The sequence below is a fragment of the Melanerpes formicivorus genome, unplaced genomic scaffold, assembly GCF_026170545.1.
Source record: "Melanerpes formicivorus ecotype bairdi unplaced genomic scaffold, bMelFor1.0.p_v2 SCAF_126, whole genome shotgun sequence".
Classification (NCBI taxonomy): domain Eukaryota; kingdom Metazoa; phylum Chordata; class Aves; order Piciformes; family Picidae; genus Melanerpes; species Melanerpes formicivorus.
The window spans coordinates 413,597-433,278 of record NW_027142478.1 but is presented as its reverse complement, the minus strand read 5'-3'; the positions used below and the strand labels follow the sequence as shown (position 1 = coordinate 433,278).

The following is a 19,682-nucleotide window of genomic DNA, read 5'->3' as shown; positions in this document are numbered from 1 at the left end:
TCATGAGGAAGGGCGACTTGGATCCAAACTTTTCATCTGCTCACTCTCAAGAACTCTTGACTGGCTGAGAAATCACAGCTATGTCAGAACTTGTTGGCTTTGCCTCATCCTTGTGGACAGGCAAGCTGCTGAGAGACAGCTTGTGCTGAGCAGATGGTCCCAGAGGGCTTGGATTGCTGAGGGAATTTTCTCAGCCATGGCTTTGCTTAGCATTGAAAGAGCAACAATTCTTCTGTATCTGTGTGCAGGCAGTTCTCTAAGGAAAGCAGGGGGCAGGTGTGCCATGGAGCTGTGAGCTCCAGCTGCAGAGAGCAGTGGAGAAGTCTGATGCAAAGAGCAGGGATGTAAGGCCCAGGTGGGCAGTGACAACAACAGGGAGGTTGGGGAAAGTGAGGAGCAAAGATGTCCACTCCATGTCAGCCCTCAAAGGACAGCTTCTCCTCCCAGTCCAGACCTCCTGAGCAGACAGCCTGCATCATTCTGGCTTGGTGGATGCTGCTGTCACCTCTGCCCTCATCTGAGAAAGAATCAAATAGCTTACCATCAAAATCTGAGCTTTGTGAGGTGCACTTGGAAAGCTTGAAGTCAACAACCAAGACACAAAGAGCTCCTTAGGGCACTTGGGAATCATTCCATGAACCTCAGGTACTGAGAGAAGAGTGAAGAAACTCTGCAAGAAGCAAGAAGCAAAACACAAAGTACCTTGAAGCATTGATTGGCCCCACTGAGGCTTGTTACTGCCAAAGCCTCCCCAGGGACTCGTTGGAGCAGCTCAGGAGAGGCTGTGATTGCAGCAGACAAAGGCAAAGTGCAGGAGAGCAAACTCTGGCTCTGGTTTCTGCAGCACAAAGGCCAAGGCCTGGCCACAGCCCCTGGGCAGGCAGACCCTGTCCCACATGTGTGGGTCAAGGCTCTTCAGGTGCAGTGGGGGTGGGGTGTGGGTTTCATAGCAGCATAGCATGGCCTAGGTTGGAAGGGACCTCAGAGCTCCTCTGCTCCAACCTCCCTGCCATAGGCAGGGATGCCTCTCCAATAGACTCAGCTGCTCAAGGCTTCATCCAGCCTGGCCTTCAACATCCTCAGGAGAGGGCATCCTACCTGGGTAGCCTATTCCAGAGTCCCACAACCCTCATACTGAAGAACTTTCTTCCTGAGACCCAGTCTAAACCTCCTTTTCCTCACCTTCAAACCTTTCCCTCCTGTCCTGTCACCAGACACCCTCATGAAAAGTTCCTCTCCAGCCTTCCTTTAGGATCCCTGCAGGGTTTGTGATGCTGAGTGGAGGACAAGGGCCTGACAGTCCCCAGCCTTCCTGGGGCTGTGGAAAGAGGCAGTGAGTTCCTCCCAGTACCTTAGGACAACATCTCCTCACAGGCCTCAGGGGCAGAGTATTGCCATAGTCAAGAGGGCACAGCCTTGGCTTCTCTTCATCACTCCCACCACTGCCATTGCCCTTTGCCAGCTCTCCCACAGCTTTGTCCTGCACTGTCTCACAGCTGCTTCTCCTGCCCTGCAGGCTGCAGACCCTCATCTCCCTTCCCACCTTGGCCTTTCCATACCTTCACTGACACCTGCCCACACTCACACTCTGCTCCTTGGGACACAAAGAGAAGGGCTGATCCCAGACTCCTGCTGAAGAACTTCCCAGGCCACAGCACTACCCTTTGAGAGAGGTTTCTTGCTCCTCATGGCCAGGCTGCACCATCTGGCAGTGTTCCTCTCTCCTGCTCTTTCCTGCCTCACCAGGAGCTCCCAAGGCTGCTGGCCTTGCAGTTTCTTGCAGAGACAGCACCAAGCCCTGTGCCTGTTGCTGTCCCATCAGGTACTCAGGCAGCAGAGACACAGCAACCAACCCATCAGCCCCTTCCTGCAGTCAGCCCAGGCCCTTTGGCAGAGGGCATCTCCCAGATCACTGTGCCCATCTGCCAGCCATGAGCCCAGGGCTGCCCTATCAGCTCCTGCAGACACAGCTGACCTCACAGTCCCTTTCCCAGCTGTGTTCCTGCTGTTGGCCAATCCTCTCAGGAGGCAGAAGTGGCCTCCCCTCCCCCTTCACAGTCCTTGGCTTCCTACTGAATGATGAGTTCCTGAGACACAACTGAGCACAGGATTGCACACTCAGCCCTCAGCCTTCTTGTGGCCAGAGCCTGAGCAGATCAAAGTTTCACCAGATCCATCTGGGAGATTTCCTACCAAGGCTTTGAATGGAGAAGCTGCTGGCTCTGTCCTGCTGCATTTGTGGAGGAGCCTCCTGCACATCCTCTTCTCCAATGATCCTGCTCAGGGCAGGGTTAAGCAGATGAGGTCCCTCAAGGGCTCTGCCCAGTTTGGCTTCATCTCCAGAGGATCTGCAAAGGCCCTGGGTCAGATGGTGCGGGGAGTTCATGAAGACATTGCACAGTTCTGGCCCAAGGGCTTGCCCTGAGGGATGCCACTGGGAAGTGTCTGACAGGAGGACTCTCCACTGATGATATTTGGGCTTCCTCCACCACCCAGCCACCACCTCACCCATTTCTGCTCTCCAGCTCTCAGCAGTCTGGCTCTAAGGAGGCTATGGGGGGCCATGGCAAAGCTCTGGCTAAGGTCCAGGGACAAAACCTTCCCTTTTTGCCCCTACCCATATGGCTTCAGCAATACCTCTCTTGTCCTGCAAGGGCCTGCAAATGGCTGCAGAGGTGTTTGAGCCTTCACCTTCCCAGGGACTGTGATGAGGGTGACCAGCCTGCAATGTTCCCCACCCTCCTTTTTGGTGTTCTTGAAGGAGGCCTTTTCCAAGGAGCCCAGAACCTCTGGGATGGCTCTGTGCACATCTCAGGGCACAGTCCAGAAAGGATGATGTGAGCAGACAGCAGCCTGCCCAAGACATCTGAGATGAATCTCCCTGGGCCAGTAGGGTTTGTTCTGGAGTGACACACAGCAATGTCCCAGCTCTGTCAGGTGTCCACAACTGAGCTGGCCTCACAGACCCCTAATGGAGTGTGGGATGTTCAGAGACAGAGTCTTTCCCCATCACTCACACAGACCCTGCCCTGCAGCAGTCAGACAGTCTCCCTGGCCTCCTGCTGCCCCTGCCAGAGGCTGGGAGGCTTCTCACACCTCCAGTGCCCTGGTACCTCCAGCAATAGCTGATGATGTATGCTCACTCAGATTCACCTCACCTCATCTGCTGACATCTCATCTGCACAATGCAAACAGGCACTGCTGACCTCCTGAGGCCATGTCCTCCTGTGGAAGGACACAGAGTCTATCCAAGCTGAGGTGTGAGGCTGCTGCTGGAAACAGTGGTTGTGAAGCCCAGTCTAGGATGACTGCCCTGGGACAGCTTCCCAGGGTGTCCAGTGAACACAGACACAGTCCAGACCCTTCTCTGCTCATCCTTCAGGTCACTTGCAGGAGGCCTGGCTGTGTGAGGACATGGCTGTGTGCCCCAGCCCTGCACACTCACACACTTTAGCTGTTCCCTGCTGTTTGCATCTGGTGGACAATTTCTTGGGCATGCTCTTGAAGGAAATTTTGGAAGAAGGCCTAAGCCTTCAGGCACTGCCCCAAGCAGATCAGCTCTCTGTGTGGAACTGCTCTTGTGGAGGCCATCTGAGCCAAAGAATTTCCAATGGTTTGTGTCTGCCTGTGGTCATGGGACTGCCACACAGCAGGATGGTGCCCAAGCTGCCAGAGCATTCAGGCCTTGCCCCAACACAGGGGTTCAGCAGGAGAGTGTGGAAGTGGAAGGAGAAGAGCCCTGGCAAAACAAGTGGCCAATGGCCAGTGGGCACTGTCGTAAACAACCGGCTGCAGCCTATGGGAGGTGTGAAGCTGGAATTATGCCATGCTTGGCATCAGCACCAGCATCCAATGCCATGGGTGTGTGCAGGGGTCTGTACCACCTGGTTCACACCTTGGCCTTTGCTCTCCTCATGAAAGGAGGGGGAACTTGTCCATGTGCAGGGACAAGTTTCAGTATCTGGGCATAATTCTGGGCATAATGTGCCTTCCCCACATGGGGTCAGGAAGGCCAAGCTATGGCTGGAGCTGAACCTTCCTAGGCATGCAAAGAACAAGAAGCAGATTCTCCAGGCCTGCCAGCCAGAGAAGGAAAGTCAAAGGAAGGATGTCATTTGTGATGAGCCAGACTGGACAGCTGGTAGCAGCACATGAGGAGAAGGCTGAGCTACACAAACACATTTTGCTTCAGTGTTCCCTGGCAGCTTCTCTCCTCACATCTCCTCAGCTGTTGGACCTCAAGTCGGACTGTGGGTCAAAGCCTGTGGAATCCTGATCTAAATCCCTGCATTGATTGTAACCAGCTGTTGGGGTTTGACTTGTGAAGTGCTGCTATGAAATCCCACAGCCTGAGCTCATGATTCACCAGAACTGTTGAAAGGATTTCAAACTGTTTCAAACTGCTGCTGCTGCTACCTTCAAGTTCTACAGGAGCCACAGTGCCTTGGGAAAGCACTGCCCCTGAAATCCCTGCACCCAAACTCTGAGTCATAAACCAGGGACTAGGAATGGATTTAACCTCAGACAGGCTTCTCTCTCAAGTTGTTTAGAGAGTGAGGGAGTCCATTAAAAACCTTGTGAGTCAACAGAAGGGCTTCCTTGAGGCCTTTATTCTCAGGCTCCATGTAAAATCCTTCCAGCCCCAGGAGATTTTCCTTTCACAGTCTTTCTAATCCTCCCCCAAACTGATTTTCCTCTGCAGGATTCTCCCATGGTGAAGGTGAGAGAGTGAAAACTTGACACCAAACTGAACCTGTTGACATCTCTGTTCCCTTTGCTGAATTCCATCCAATTCATTCCAATGTCTCAGATGCTCCTCCTGCCTCAGCAGAACTCATTGCTGCTTTCCCTTCTGAGGGAGGTGCCTTTGAGATTGGATTGGATTTGCCCAAGCCATTGCCATTCATGGCCAGGAATGGCAACAATTTCCTTTGTATGGGGATGCAGGGGCCTAGGGGAGATGCAAACACCCCCATGGTGTAGGGGGGTAGCTGCAGCCCTGTGGAGAAGGGGTTGGGGATATTGGAATAAAAGAATCCTGGAATGGTTTGGATTGGCAGAGATCGAACAGAGCATTGAGTCCAACACCCTGACCATGGCCAGGGACATCTCCCACTAGGTTGGGCTGCTGAAACTCCTGACTTTGGAGACTTCCAGGGATGGACATCCCCTTCTCTGGGCACCCTGTTCCAGTGTCCTGCCACCCTCCTTGCAAAATGTTTCTTCCTTCTATCCAATCTCAGTCTCCTCTTTCAGTTCAAAACCACTTCCCCTTGTCCACCCACTACAGCACTTGGTCAAAAGTCTCTTTGTTGTCCTATGAGCACCACATCTCCATCTGCAAAGACCTTGGAGAGTGCCCAGAGATCTCCCAAGATGTGCTTGGGAGGCCTCATGCACATGACCAGTAGATAGAGGCTGAAGGCCATGGGCTCAATGGTGTGAAGAGTGAGGACAGGAGCAGAGTAGCCTGAGAGTGCTTGGGGAGTGGTTTGAGACATGGAGAAACTTTTCTGCACAGTGACAAAGTGCAAGAGAAAGAAACAAAGCCACAAAGTGCAGCTGGGGAGGTCCAGACTGGGCATGAGGAGAAAGAAATGTCACTGCAAGACATCCCCCAGCTGCAGCCTGGAGCACTCCAAGGCTTGGAGTCTCAAGGAACAGCCAGGGAGGATGGAGAGAGAGCAACAAAGGAAGGTGCCAGCAAGGTGGGGCAGCTGGCTGGGTGACTACAGCCTGCAGGGAAAGAGGCTCAGCTGATGCAGCAGCAGAGGACAGCCTGAGGGGCAGATGACAGAGGGCTGTGGGAGAGCTGAAAGGCTCATGGCAGAACCAAGCTCTTCATGCCTTTGGTTCTGGCTGTGGTCTGTGTCACTGATGCCTCTGAGGAGACAACTCCTCCTTCCAGCCTTGGGGCCTCATTGCCTCCTTTTCCATCCTCAGGAGCCTGGGAGGGGTTGTGCCATAATCCTGCCCTTGATATCGGTCCTCTTCACATCTCACTGCTCCAGGAGTCACCCTGAGGGACAGGATCTGCTAGTGGAGGAGCCAGGGGTCAGGGCTTGACCCTTTGCATTAATGAAACACCTCCAGGTTTGCTCAGCATCAGAGACATCTTCCTCTGCTTCTCCTGACCTCTCAGCACTGCCTCCACTTCTCTGCTCCAACCACAGCCTGGAGACACTTTCCCAGCAGTGTCCTCACTGGGACCCTTCAACAAGAGAAGAAACTTTAGAGTTTGAAAGTGACTTCAACTTCTGGAGAGGTTTCATCATCTCCCTCTCAGTCTCTGATGTTTACATGGCACCAAAGCCACCAGAGGGTCATTAAAATGCCCTTGGGTTGGTCCTCTGCTGCTCAGCTGGGCTGAGCTCCCTGGCTGGAGGGAGCTGCTGGAAAGTAGGCAGCAATGAAAAGTGTCAGCTGTGCCCAGGAGCAGCTCCTCTGCACAGCACAGCAGGGCTGAGGGCACTGCCAGTGGATCTAAGCGAGATGAGGAAGGCAGAGAGAGCTTGGAGGTGTCCAGGAGGGTGACTGAGAGCTGACAGGAGGAGAAGTCACTGCAGGCACTGACACGGTGAGTCTGTGGGGGCAGGGCAGTGCAGGTGCAGCTCCTGGAGGCATCTCCTAAAGCTGGCACAGCCACAGCTGGTGGGGGCTGGAAGGAAATCTTCCTGTGCAGAGGCTCTTTTCAGGCTTTTCTGAAGAGCTGTGGAGCCCTGGGGTGCAGGCAGGGGTGGTCAGGGCTGTCCTTCAGAGCAGGGTCCCTGCAGCCCAGGGTCTGTGTGCTGGGGCAGGGACTCTGCTGCCTGCCAGGCTCAGGTCTCAGCCTGCCCAGAGAGCTCCTCACAGTGCTGTGGGGAGAAGCTGTGAGTGGCAGGAGACAGCCCTGGCATAGCAGGGCAGGGCAGGGCAGGGCAGGGCAGGGTCCTTGTGCTGTGGGGAGGGAGCTATGTTGGCCAGAGCTGCTCACAGTTCAAGCTCCCCCCTGGGCATTTCTGAGGAGGCTTTCCAGAAGAGCATCAAGGCAGCATTTTGCTGGAAGGGAAGGAGTCTTGGCTTTGAATGTTGACCTCCTTGGTGTGCTGGGTGGGCTGTGTGAGACTAGAGCTTGTTTCTCCACTCTGGAGAAGACTTTCATTAGCCTTTGAGCTGCTTCTGAGCCCCTGCACACTCAGAGCTGGCCCTGGGCAGTGTCCTGCTGCTGGGAGGGGTCTGAAGGGCAGAGCTGAGCACACAGCAGGTGGGATGAGCTCTGTCAGCAGGGACAGGGAGGAGAGCTGGGCACAGAGATGCAGCTTCTGGCAGGGACAGCTGCAGGCAGCAGGGACTAGGGCAGCGGGAGGAGAGGGATCTTGTGGCAGAGATGCCCTGGCAAGGGGGATCAGGCACCTCTGTGCCATTCTCTGCACTGCAGACACATTTCCCAATGCAACCTTTTGCTCTCCTCTCCTACCCAGCAGAGGCAGTGCCCTCAAAGCTATGGGCTCCAGGTCAGGAGTCACAACCTTGGCAGCTGACATTCATCTGAAGGCTCCTGGAGTGTGCACCCAAAAGGAGGACAAAAGCTCTGCAGTTCCATCCTGTGTGCAGCAGTGAGCAGAGCTTGGTAAGGAGAAGGCTTCACCCCCAGCCCGTCTTCCTTTCTCTCTTCCCTTCATTGTCTCTGCAGCACTGCAGAGCTGTTCCCTGTTTCTCCACCTCTCCATGGGACTCTCATCCCTGGGATTGGGCTGTTGGTCATTTTCTGTTCAGACACCAGAGGAATCTTCATGGCAATTCTGGGTCCCTGCTGTGTTTGAAGTGGTGATGAACCATCACTGGTTGGGAGTGATGGGGAATAAGCTGATCCATTCCTCATGCAGCTCAGGGAGGGAGGTTACAATGATGCTGAGAGAAGTGTGCCCTAACTTGTCACTGCCTTTCCATCCTTGGACAGGTCTCCATGGCCAGAGGCAGCAGATGGCCAACAGCAGCTCCATCACCCACTTCCTCCTCCTGCCATTCTCAGGCACAAGGCAGCTGCAGCTCCTGCACTTCTGCCTCTTCCTGGCCATCTACCTGGCTGCCCTGCTGGGCAATGGCCTCATCATCACCACCATAGCCTGGCACCACCACCTCCACACCCCCATGTACTTCTTCCTCCTCAGCCTCGCCCTCCTTGACCTGGGTACCATCTCTACCACAGTTCCCAAATCCATGGTAAATTCCCTGATGGACACCAGGGACATCTCTTACACAGGATGTGTTGTCCAGGTGGCCTTTTTCATATTCCTAATTCAGGCAGAGTATTTTCTCCTCACCACCATGTCCTACGATCGCTACATTGCTATCTGCAGACCCCTGCACTATGAGACCCTCCTGAGCAGCAGAGTTTGTGTCCACCTGGCAGCAGCTGCCTGGGGCTGTGGGGTTCTCTATGCTCTGCTGCACACAGCCAATACATTTTCCCTGCCCCTCTGCCAGGGCAATGCTGTGGACCAGTTCTTCTGTGAAATCCCCAGATCCTCAAACTCTCCTGCTCCACATCCTACCTCAGGGAACTTTGGCTTCTTATGTTCAATATCTGTTTAGTCTTTGTCTGTTTTGTGTTCATGGTGGTGTCCTATGTGCAGATCTTCAGGGCAGTGCTGAGGATCCCCTCTCAGCAGGGACGCCACAAAGCCTTTGCCACCTGCCTCCCTCACCTGGCTGTGGTCTCCCTGTTTCTCAGCACTGCCATCTTTGCCTACCTGAAACCCTCCTCCATCTCCTCCCCATCCCTGGACCTGGTGGTGTCAGTTCTGTACTCAGTGGTGCCTCCAGCAGTGAATCCTCTCATCTACAGCTTGAGGAACCAGGAGCTGAAGGCTGCCTTGAGCAAACTGATCACTGGATGCTATCAGAAGCAATAAACTCTTTGTCTTCTCCTGCAGAGCAGTTCTGATGTCACTCAGTGCAGGCCCAGCCTGGCTGCTGGAGTTCTGGCTGCTGCTGGGGCTGTTCCCCTTGGGAGAATGTTGTTCCCACACAAATATCTTTCTTCAGGCCAGTTCTGGTTCAGTGTTGTCCTGTCTGGTGTGACCCAGAGGCTGCAGACATCAGGAGCTGTGCCCCCTGTGTGGTCAGTAATAAAGGACCTTGCAGGGAGTTGTTTCTCTGAGTTCCTTCCTCCTAGGCTTCTGTGGAGCTGCAGGGCAGTGCCTGTGTGCAGAAGTGGAGGGGCAGACTCCCAGCACAGCAGCAGTGCCAGGGAGCCCCAGAGCTTGGGCTGTTCTCAGCTGCTCTTTCTTCCCTTCCACTCTCTCCTGCTGAGCCTCTCTGCTGGGGCAAGGCCTGAGTGCTCTGGCAGCTTGGGCACTGTGCTGCTGTGTGGCAGTGCTGGGACTGCAGGTAGGGACAGTCCAGGGCTGCTTCTGGTACAGAGCTGTGCTCCAGAGCAGCACTGCCATCAGAACAGGAGGTCTCCTCATGCCTTCATACCCCAACCCCCTCCCATTACAGACTGCACCTACTCAGTCAATATTGGATGCCCTGACCCCCTTCCAGTATAGACTCAGTCTAAACATGGTTCCTTTAACCCCTCCCAGTACGGATGTGGCCTCATTCCAGTTCAAACTGGATCCTACTGTCCTCTAGCACTGCAGCCTGGTTCCCATCCCAGCACAGAATATATCCCCTGGCTCCCTTCCCAGTACCATCTGGATCCATCCCATTAGAAACTGCACACTCTCATGCCCTCCTGGTACAGTCTGGGCCCTGTCCCACTCCTTTTAATTCTTCCAGGTACACATTAGGCTTTGTCCCAATAAAAACTGAATCCCCTTGTGCCCTCCCAATGCAGATTGGAACTCTTTCCAGTACAAGCTGCATTTCCTGGGCCCATTCCAGTGCACAGTGGACTATTGATGTCTGAATGAGGTGACACCACCACTGAGTGCTGCTGTGCCAGACATGCTGGAGCTCCAGGAGGAGCTGGAGTCAAAGGCAGCCAAGAGGTTCTCTGCAATCAACATTGCCAATGCTGCCTTGTCAATTCCATTGTCAGAAGAGTGCAGGCCACAATTTGCTGTCACCTGGAGGGCTGTGCAATACACCTGGAATTGACTGCCCCAGGGGAGGAAGCAGAGCTCCACCATTTGTCGTGGACTAATCCAGACTGCACTGGGAAGGCTGATGCCCCTGAACATCTCCAGTACATCCATGACATCATTGTGTGGGGCCACAAGGCAGAAGAAGTGTTGGAGAAGGGAGAAAAAGTTATTCAGATAGTTCTGAAGGCTGAATTTGCCATAAAGAAAAGCAAGGTCAAAGAACCTGCACAGGAAATTCAGTTCTTGGCAAGAAAATGGCAGGCTGGATGCTGTCATGTACCTATGGACATGGTCAACAGGATAGCAACCATGTCTCCACCATCCAACAAGAAGCAGACACAGTGTGTCCTAGGCCTTGTGGGGCTCTGCAGAATGCATGCCCCAGGCTGTGGTCAGCTTGTGAGCCCTCTCTATCGAGTAACCTTAAAAAAGAATCATTGTGAGTGGGGCAGTGAGCAACAAGGCTTTGAGCAGATCAAAGAGGCGGGAGCTGTGCAGTGGCACTTGGGCCTATCTGAATAGCACCATTGGTGCAGAATATCCTCTACAGTGCAGCCAGGGAGTGTGGAGCACTTGGAGTCACTGGCACAAGGCATCAGGTGAAACCTGAGGTCAGCCACTGGGGTTTTGGAGTAGGAATATGTGGTGATGCCAGCAACGAGCAGTGTGAGCAATCTGGCAGTGTAGGCCTAGAGCCTGACATGGTGATAGGCCATTCTCAACATAAGTGCAGAAGTGGCTAGCAGTGTAGCAGAACAGTGCTGTGCCTGCAGCATTTAACTAAAGCAGGGCTATAAACACAGAGTGTTATCTGGGAATAATAGGATGCACACCTGCATCAACAACCTTGCGTGTCATTAGTAGTTTGACCAATAATCTATAATAGTGCGATGTGTGGTCACTCGTGGGGAACCAATGAAGCTATGCCAATGATGCTCTCTGAGTCTATATAAACTGTAGAAGTTCCATTAATAAAGGACTAATACTAGATCACATTGGTCGTTCATATTGACTCCGTCCTCTGTGGCCGACATCTGACGCCTGAACTCATGATGGGATCCTCAGACTACGATGCTGCTCAACTCAGCATAAGAGCTACGCTCCAAGAGATATGGAAAGCCGCTCGAACCAGCACTGCCCCAGTGCTGAGAAAATAAGCAGCACGCGCTCAGAAAAGGAAGCGAATCTCACCAGGATCTGGTGAAGCAGCCAGGGAGGGTACGGGGACGCACTCCACAAAAAAGAAGAGGCTGTGCTAAAAGCCCTCCAAGGTATCCTCTCCATAAGAGGTATTCCTTACGATTCTGGGATTTTAAAAGGGCTATTAGCCTGGGCCCGGGATCATGATTTTATCCCCACAGCAACCGAAGCTTTCACTTCTGAAGCATGGGACAAAATTGGAGCCCAGCTGTGGGATGAGGTGCCTAAAGGCTCACAAAGAAGCTTTTTGCTATAGCACCATGTGGCACATTGTCACATACACTGCAATCTATAAAAGCAGAGCAGTCTACTCTCAATCAGCTCCTGTGGCGTAGGTTCTAACCCAGATGAAAAAGGGAGATTCAGAAGGCTCTGCACCCTCTGGCCCCCCTCCCTCCCTGCATCGTCTGCTGCTTCATCAGCATCCTTGTCACCATTCCTATTTCAATCACCTGCTATCCCTCCTCCTACGTGAATCACAGCTCCCCTATTACCATCCTGTTCCAAGAAAGAATCTCTTGCTGCTGCCTCAGTAGCGACAGAGGCAAATTCTGACCTGCCTGAGGAGATGTCAACAGAAAAAATGGAGGCCACAACGCATGAAAATTCAACGCAAGAAGATGCCAGGCCCGCCATCTTGGCAAACACACTGCGTTCACCAGACATCACGGCTGCTGTTTGTCCCAAGCAGAAGAAAAGTGATAAAAAGGCAGTGAAACCTGTGGTTCAGTGTCTTCGATCCCCTTCTTCCTGTAATACTGTCGAGGGTTGGGGGGAAGGCCAGGCCTTCTCCCCACCCTGTAAAGTGAAGGGAAGAAAATTGAAAGGAAAAAAAAAAACCCCACAGCCGGATTAGCAAAGGATTGTGTGCTGTATTTACAAAGCAGTTTAGGGAATGAAGGTTTATATACAGAATTTACAATATTTACAATATATACACAGAAATATACAACAAAGTAACACAGAATGAGATTCCCTTCCCCCATCTGGAGGAAGGGTTTCCCCCTGTACCCCCTTCTCTCCCCTTTTTCCCCAAAGAGGATTAGAAAGAGAGAAAAAAGAGCAAATGTTAATTAAAAGCAGTTACGTGTCAGAAGAGGCCTTATCTGCTCCAAGGTCAGCCTGGCCAAAAGCCCAGAAGCTGTGAGCTGCAGGAAGGAGGGGGAAAAGTGCAAGACTGAACTGAGGCAAGTCCCACTGGGAATCCAAACTTAGGGCAGTGCTTCTGCTTCTCCACCAATGAAATTAGTTTAGACCTGTCTTGTTTATAAAACATTCAGCCATGGTGTCCCCTTGTTAAAGGCACTGCCTCAAACGGTCACAAATACCAACAGTGATGGCTCGGATTCAGAAGACCAAAACAACTACCCTAAGAAATCTAACAGCACCGACTCTGTTTCACACCTCCTCTTAGGAAAAATGGAGCGCTTGGAGGCTCATGATTATGGCATCTTTATGCCCAGACCTCTCTTGCTAGCCCCGGCGGCCCCAGTGGCCCCAACCAGGGCGGCCTGGACCAACACACCACTGACACCGGCAGCACAGACCACGGTGGTGTTCCCCCCAGTGCTGGCCCCTACAGCAGTGGCCCCCCTAGCGGCTCCAGCTGCGCTACTCTCCATGTCCCTTAGATCCCAGGCATTATCAGCAGACAATATCACTGCGATGGAGTCTACAATTGAATTATGAAGGGACAATAGTGTAAGGGATCGAGAGGTGGGAGGGACGGGGAACTGCACCGCTGCACCGGTGGAAAGGCATTGTGAGAAATGCAGTAATAGATGGAGAATCTGTAGTTTTCCTGTGGTATTAGAAGGTCAACAAAGAATATGGCAATCTCTGGACTGGAAAATGTTAAAAGAAGCTAAACAAGCCATAACTACCTACGGGTCAAAGTCAGGATACACAACTGCTATAACTGAACATTTGTTTTCAGCACACACTTGCTAACATCTGGAGGATTCAGGAAAGTTTGCATTTACTGGGCCATCAATTAACAAGGGAGAACCTGCCCAATGATATCAATGGGTAACCTTGCCTCAAGGCCTGCAGAATTCTCCCACCCTGTGCCACATGTATGTGGCTTGGGCTTTGTCCCTATTTAGACAGACTCGTAGTGACTTTCTCACCTATCATTATGGAATAGAATGGAATAAACCAGGTTGGAAAAGACCTTTGAGATCATCAAGTCCAACCCATCATCCAACACCATCTAATCAACTAAACCGTTGCACCAAGCACCCCATCCAGTCTCTTCCTAAACACCTCCAGTGATGGTGACTCCACCACCTCCCTGGGCAGCACATTCCAATGGCCAATCTCTCTCTCTGGGAAGAACTTGCTCCTCACCTCCAGCCTAAACCTCCCCTGGCACAGCTTGAGACTGTGATGGATGATATGGATGATATTCTAATTACAAAAAAAGTTAGATCATAAGACAATTCTCTCTGAGCTTCAACCCATGTTGGAAAGCAGAGGGTTGAAAGTAGCACCACACCAGAGCTTGCAATTTCTAGTCTGCAAATGGTTAAGACCCTAGTGCAGAAACAATTGCAATTAAGGCACAACTAGCCATCCTCCCCCCTCAACCCCCTGTCCCCCCTCCCTTTTCTGGTAAGACCCTAGTCTACCAAAGCTCTGTTCTGATTTAAAGCAACAGTGCTAATTTAGTCATTTCTGATTGTAATGTCTTTCAGAGATTTGTTATTTAGAGTTTTGCTAAGTCTTCCTAGTAAGAATAATGAATAGTAAGCACTTGGTATTTACAGGTGCTTAGTACGTAATAATTGTAGTAAGGTTTAAGTACTTAGTAGTGACTTCAAATTGTAAGATTTTCTTTTGGCTCCAACCTTCTTAGTTGTGTGCCGAGGCATTTCAAAGGAGCTCCATGTAATATAGTTATGGTTTGTAATAAATAGATATTAATTTATAAAAGTATTCCTTAGATAATGAGATGTCTTTCTATTTCCTTCTTAGACAATGACTAGAAAAAAAAACAAACAAAAAAAGAAAAAAAGAAAAAAATTGTAAAATTAAAAAGACAAAAACCAAACAAAAAATAGCAAATTAGATAAAAAAAAACCATAAAAAATAACAAAATGACAAAAAATTAGATACAAAAAATAAAGTACAAAATAACAAAATAATAACAATAATAACAATAATAAAATTTTAAAAAGCAATATCTTAAAATAATAAATAATTAAACATAATAATACTAAAACAAATCAAAACAACCCCCAAAAAATAAGGATTACTAACAAAACTAGCTACAAACAAAACCCGTAAGGATTATTAGCAAAAAAAAAAAATAATAAGGATTATCAAAATAAGGATTACTAGATTAAAACAAAAAATATATATTAAAAAGAATTTAAAATTTAAATGAAAAATAAGAACAAAAAATTAAATGCAAAGAAGGTTTTAAAAAATAATGAAAAAGGGAAAAACTACAATTTAAAACAATTTTAAAGAATTTAAAATATTTTTTAAATTAAATAAAAAACAATTAAAAAGTTAGATTACAAAATAAAATAACATAAAAAATGACGAATAAAAATTCAATTATATTAAATAAAAATCAAGGCATAAATAAGTAAATAATAGATTAAAAAATAAAATTACCCAAAAAATTATTAAAAATTATAGACCAAAAATACAAATAATGACAAAAGAAAGATATTTAAAAGGCATATTAAAAAATTAGTTAAATTAAAAAGTAGATTTAAAAAAATAAATTAAAAAATAATTAAAATAATTTAAAAAAATTAAAATGACAATAAAAATAAAAATTATAAAAATGTAAAAATAAAATTATATTTAAAAAATAAAACAAAATAACAAAAACAAAACAAAATTTAAAAATAAATTGATTAAATAAAAAAATAAAAAAATTTAGAAATTGGTTAATTTTTTTAAAATTGCAATAAAAATATTACCATTTTTAAAAAATAGATTAAATATAACAAACATAAAAAATGAATTAATTTTTTTTTTAAAGTAAGATCAAATAAAAAATGAAAAAGAAAAATTAAATATAAAATTGGATTAAAAAATAAATGTATTTTAAAAATAATTCTTAAATTATTAAAATTAAGAAAAAATACTACAAGAAATTTAAAAAAAATTAAATTAAATTAAATTAAATTAAATTAAATTAAATTAAATTTAAATTATATTAAATTAAATTAAAATTTTATTAAATTAAATTAAAATTAAAAAATTAAAAAGAATATTTTTAAAAGAAAAAAGTAGCTACAAATATGTCAAGGAAAAAAAATAACAAAAAAAAGAGGAGGATGCATATTGTATAGCTAAGGGGTTTAGTGATAGCAGCCAGAGATAACTAACTGCATGTCAGCTGCAATCACCGCAGTAAACAACAGCAGAAGAATCAAGAATACGAAGGAAGAGCATTTCCCATGCAGCCGAACATCCATCACAGTAACTGTTAGGATAATCTGGGATCAAAAGCATCAGTCAGAAGAATGTATCAAAAAATCCAGACATCTGCATTAGGACTGAACATTATGGTGGTTTGATTGTTGTGTGATTAGAGGAAATGTTCACATGGATTTATTTGTCACCTCACCGGTTTGCCATAACCTTAGATAGTTAAAGGGAAAGTCAAAATTAATTGTAACACAGCATACATTTTCATCTTAGGTAAAATACAACAATGGTGCTGGAGATGCTCTGCTCCATGCCCTGCCCTGCTACCCAGCTCACACTGCCAGCTCTGTAGTTTCCTGGATCCTCCTTTCTTCCTTTCTTGGAGCTGGGTGTCACATTTGCTCCTCTCCAATGCCCTGGGACCTCCCCAGTGAACCAGGACTCCAGGTCAATAATGGATAGTGGCTTGGCCACAGAGATGTTCAAGTCCCTTCCTCATCCTCATAGCCTCTGTTGGACTCTCTCCAGCAGATCTCTGTCTCTCTTGACCTGGGGAGCCCCAAACTGCAGGGATCCAGTTTGGACAAGAAGGGCCCAGTCTGTGCTGGGAGAGGATTAGGGTTTCAGAGTGTCCTGGTATAAGGCCCAGTGTTACTGGGAGAGACCATGGGGTCAGCTTTTACAGGGAGGTGTCCAAGACTTTACTAGGAGGCACCAGGGGCTCCTGTTAGTACTGGGAGGGAGCCCAGTCTGTACTGGGAGTGGGACAGGGGTGCAAGTTAGTAGTGGGAGAGAGCCAAGTCTGAACTGGGAGGGGCAAAAGCAAAGCAGTTTGTGTTGGCACATGGCCCAGTCTAGACTGGGAGGGGACCATGAGATCTGATTTCTACAAGAAGAGGTTGCAGAGTGAACTGGGATGGGTCCAGTTTGTGCTAGGAGAGAGCACAGTGTGTGCTGAGAGGAGGTTTGTGGATGCATTCTGCACTGGGAGGGAGTTCAGTCTACCCTGTATCCATTTTGCACTGGGAGAGATCCAGGTGGTGCTGAGAGGGGGTGAGGGGATCCAGTTTTACTTCATTGAGGCCCAATCTGTATTGGGATCATAGAATCATACAATGGTTTGGATTGAAAGGGACCTCCAAAAGTCATCCAGTACAACCTCCTGCAGTCAGCAAAGGACATCCTCAACTAGATCAGGTTGCCCATAGTCCTGTCCAGCCTGACTTTGAACATCTGCAGAGAAAGAGCTGCAACCACCTCCTTGGGCAGCCTGTTGCAGTGTTCCACCACCCTCATGATACAAAACTTCTTCACATCCAATTTAAATCTGCTCTGCTTTATTTTGATGCCATTGCCTCTGTCCCTGTCCCTGCAGGCATTTGCTGCAGGACCCTGCTCTTGCTCTTGTTGAACCTCATGAGGGTCACCTGGGCACCACCTCTCCAGCTTGTCCAGGGCCCTCTGGATGCCATCCTGTCCATCTGGCATATCAACAGCAGCACTCAGCTTGGTGCCATCTGCACACTTGCTGATGGTGTCTCCATCCCTCTGTCTATAGCACTGATAAAAAAATGAAACAGCACAGGATGGGATGAGTGGAATCAGTTTGTACTGGGACAGGGCTGGGGCTGATCTTGGAGATGTTAATGGGAGCCAGTTTGAACTGGGAGATGGCCCAGCCTGGACTCTGGTGTGCTTAGGGTATGGAGTTGTGACTGTGACAGGGCCCAGTCTGCACTAGGAGTGCATAAAGGGACTTAGGTTTTGCTGAGAAAAAGCCCAATGTACATTTGGAGGGATGAAAGGGATCCTGTTTGGACTGGGACAGGGTGCAGGCTGTAATGGGAGGGCATGAGGGTGTGAAGTTTGTACTGGGATGGATGCAGATGGTACTGGGAAGGGAGCCAGGGGATATATTCTGTGCTGGGATGGGACACAGACTGTAGAGGAAGAAGAAAATATGAGCTAGCTTGTCCTGGCCATATCTGTACTGGGAGGGGATAAAGGAACCATGTTTCAACTGAGTCTATACTGGAAGTGGGTCAGGGTATCCAGTTTTGACTCTGAGTAGGTGCAGTCTGTAATGGGAGGAGGTTGGGGTATGAAGGCGTGAGGAGACCTCCTGTTCTGATGGCAGTGCTGCTCTAGAGCACAGCTCTCTCCCACAAGCAGCCCTGGCCTGTCCCTGACTGCAATCCCAGCACTGCCACACAGCAGCACAGTGCCCAAGCTGCCAGAGCACTTAGGCCTTGCCCCAGCACAGAGGCTCAACAGGAGAGGGTGGAAGGGCAGAAAGATCAGCTGAGGACAGACCAAGGTCTGGGGCTGCCTGGCACTGCTGCTGTGCTGGGACTCTGCCCCTCCACCTCTGCACACAGGCACTGCCCTGCAGCTCCACAGAAGCCTTGGAGGAAGGAATTCAGAGAAACAACTGCCTGTAGGGTCCTTTCTTGTGTTGAACACACAGGGAGCACAGCTCCTCATGTCTGCAGCTTCTGAGGCAAAGCAGACAGGACAACACTGAACCAGAAATGGTCTGAAGAAAGACATTTGTGTGGGAACAACATTCTCACAAGGGGAACAGCACCAGCAGCAGCCAGAACTCCAGCAGCCAGGCTGGGCCTGCACTGAGTGCCATCAGAGCTGCTCTGCAGGAGAAGACAAAGAGTTTATTGCTTCTGAAAGCATCCAGTGACCAGTTTGCTCAGGGCATCCTTGAGCTCCTGGTTCCTCAGGCTGTAGATGAGAGGGTTGACTGCTGGAGGCACCACTGAGTACAGAACTGACACCACCATGTCCAGGGCTGGGGAGGAGATGGGGGAGGGCTTCAGGTTTGCAAATATACCAGTGGTGATAAACAGGGAGACCACAGCCAGGTGAGGGAGGCAGGTGGCAAAGGCTTTGTGGCGTCCCTGCTGAGAGGGGATCCTCAGCACTGCCCTGAAGATCTGCACATAGGACACCACCATGAACGCAAAACAGACAGATGAAAAAGAGGCAGTAACCACAATAAGCCAAAGCTCCCTGAGGTAGGATGTGGAGCAGGAGAGCTTGAGGATCTGGGGGATTTCACAGAAGAACTGGTGTAGATAATTGCCCTGGCAGAGGGGCAGGGAAAATGTATTGGCTGTGTGCAGCAGAGCATAGACAAAGCCACAGGCCCAGACAGCTGCTGCCAGGTGGAGACAAACTCTGCTGCCCAGGAGGGTCTCATAGTGCAGGGGTCTGCAGATGGCAACGTAGCGATCGTAGGACATGGTGGTGAGGAGAAAATACTCTGCTGAAATGAAAAAGACAAACAGAAAGACCTGAGCAGCACATCCTGCATAGGAGATGTCCCTGGTGTCCCTCAGGGAATTGGCCATGGACTTGGGCACAGTGGTGGAGATGGCACCCAGGTCAGTGAGGGCGAGGTTGAGGAGGAAGAAGTACATGGGGGTGTGGAGGTGGTGGTCCCAGGCTATGGTGGTGATGATGAGGCCATTGCCCAGCAGGGCAGCCAGGTAGATGGCCAGGAAGAGGCCGAAGTGCAGGAGTTGCAGCTGCCTTGTACCTGGGAATGGCAGGAGGAGGAAGTGGGTGATGGAGCTGCTGTTGGCCATCTGCTGCCTCTGGCCATGGAGACCTGTGCAAGGAGGGAAAGGCAGTGACAAGTTAGGGCACACTTCTCTCAGCCTCATCGTAACCTTCCCTCCCTGAGCTGCATGAGGAATGGTTCAGCTCAGTCCCATCACTACCAACCCATGGCAGAGTTCATCACAGCTTCAAGTGCAGCAGGGACCCAGAATTGCCATGAAGATTCCTCTGGTGTCAAAGCAGAAAGTGGCCAAGAGCCCAATCCCAGGGAACAAGAGTCCCATTGTGGTGGGTTAAAATTTCCCCATTATTAACTTTGCCACAGCAGCTCAGTTAGAAGCAAATGAAACTGTATTGACAAGCAAGAGCTACACTCTACAATGGAATGCAATGAACAGGTACAAAACATACAGGAGTGACAATATAAGACAGGTATTTACA

The 19,682-nt window shown here is 49.3% G+C and overlaps 2 protein-coding genes and 1 pseudogene across 2 annotated transcripts in view; 1 reads left to right on the top strand and 2 right to left on the bottom strand.

The window, feature by feature from the left end:
- The window catches only part of LOC137456512 (zinc finger protein 850-like), a 231,161-nt gene that overhangs the window by 167,853 nt on the left and 43,626 nt on the right, over window positions 1-19,682 (bottom strand). The window contains 1 exon segment of the mRNA XM_068167976.1: window positions 16,510-16,524. Within this exon segment, the coding sequence (XP_068024077.1) occupies window positions 16,510-16,524 (15 nt within the window).
- Window positions 7,963-8,894, top strand: LOC137456491 (olfactory receptor 14A16-like; annotated as a pseudogene).
- On the bottom strand, window positions 18,335-19,267 carry LOC137456471 (olfactory receptor 14A16-like). The gene has a single exon (XM_068167938.1). The coding sequence runs from the start codon at window positions 19,265-19,267 to the stop codon at window positions 18,335-18,337; it is 933 nt and encodes a 310-aa protein (XP_068024039.1).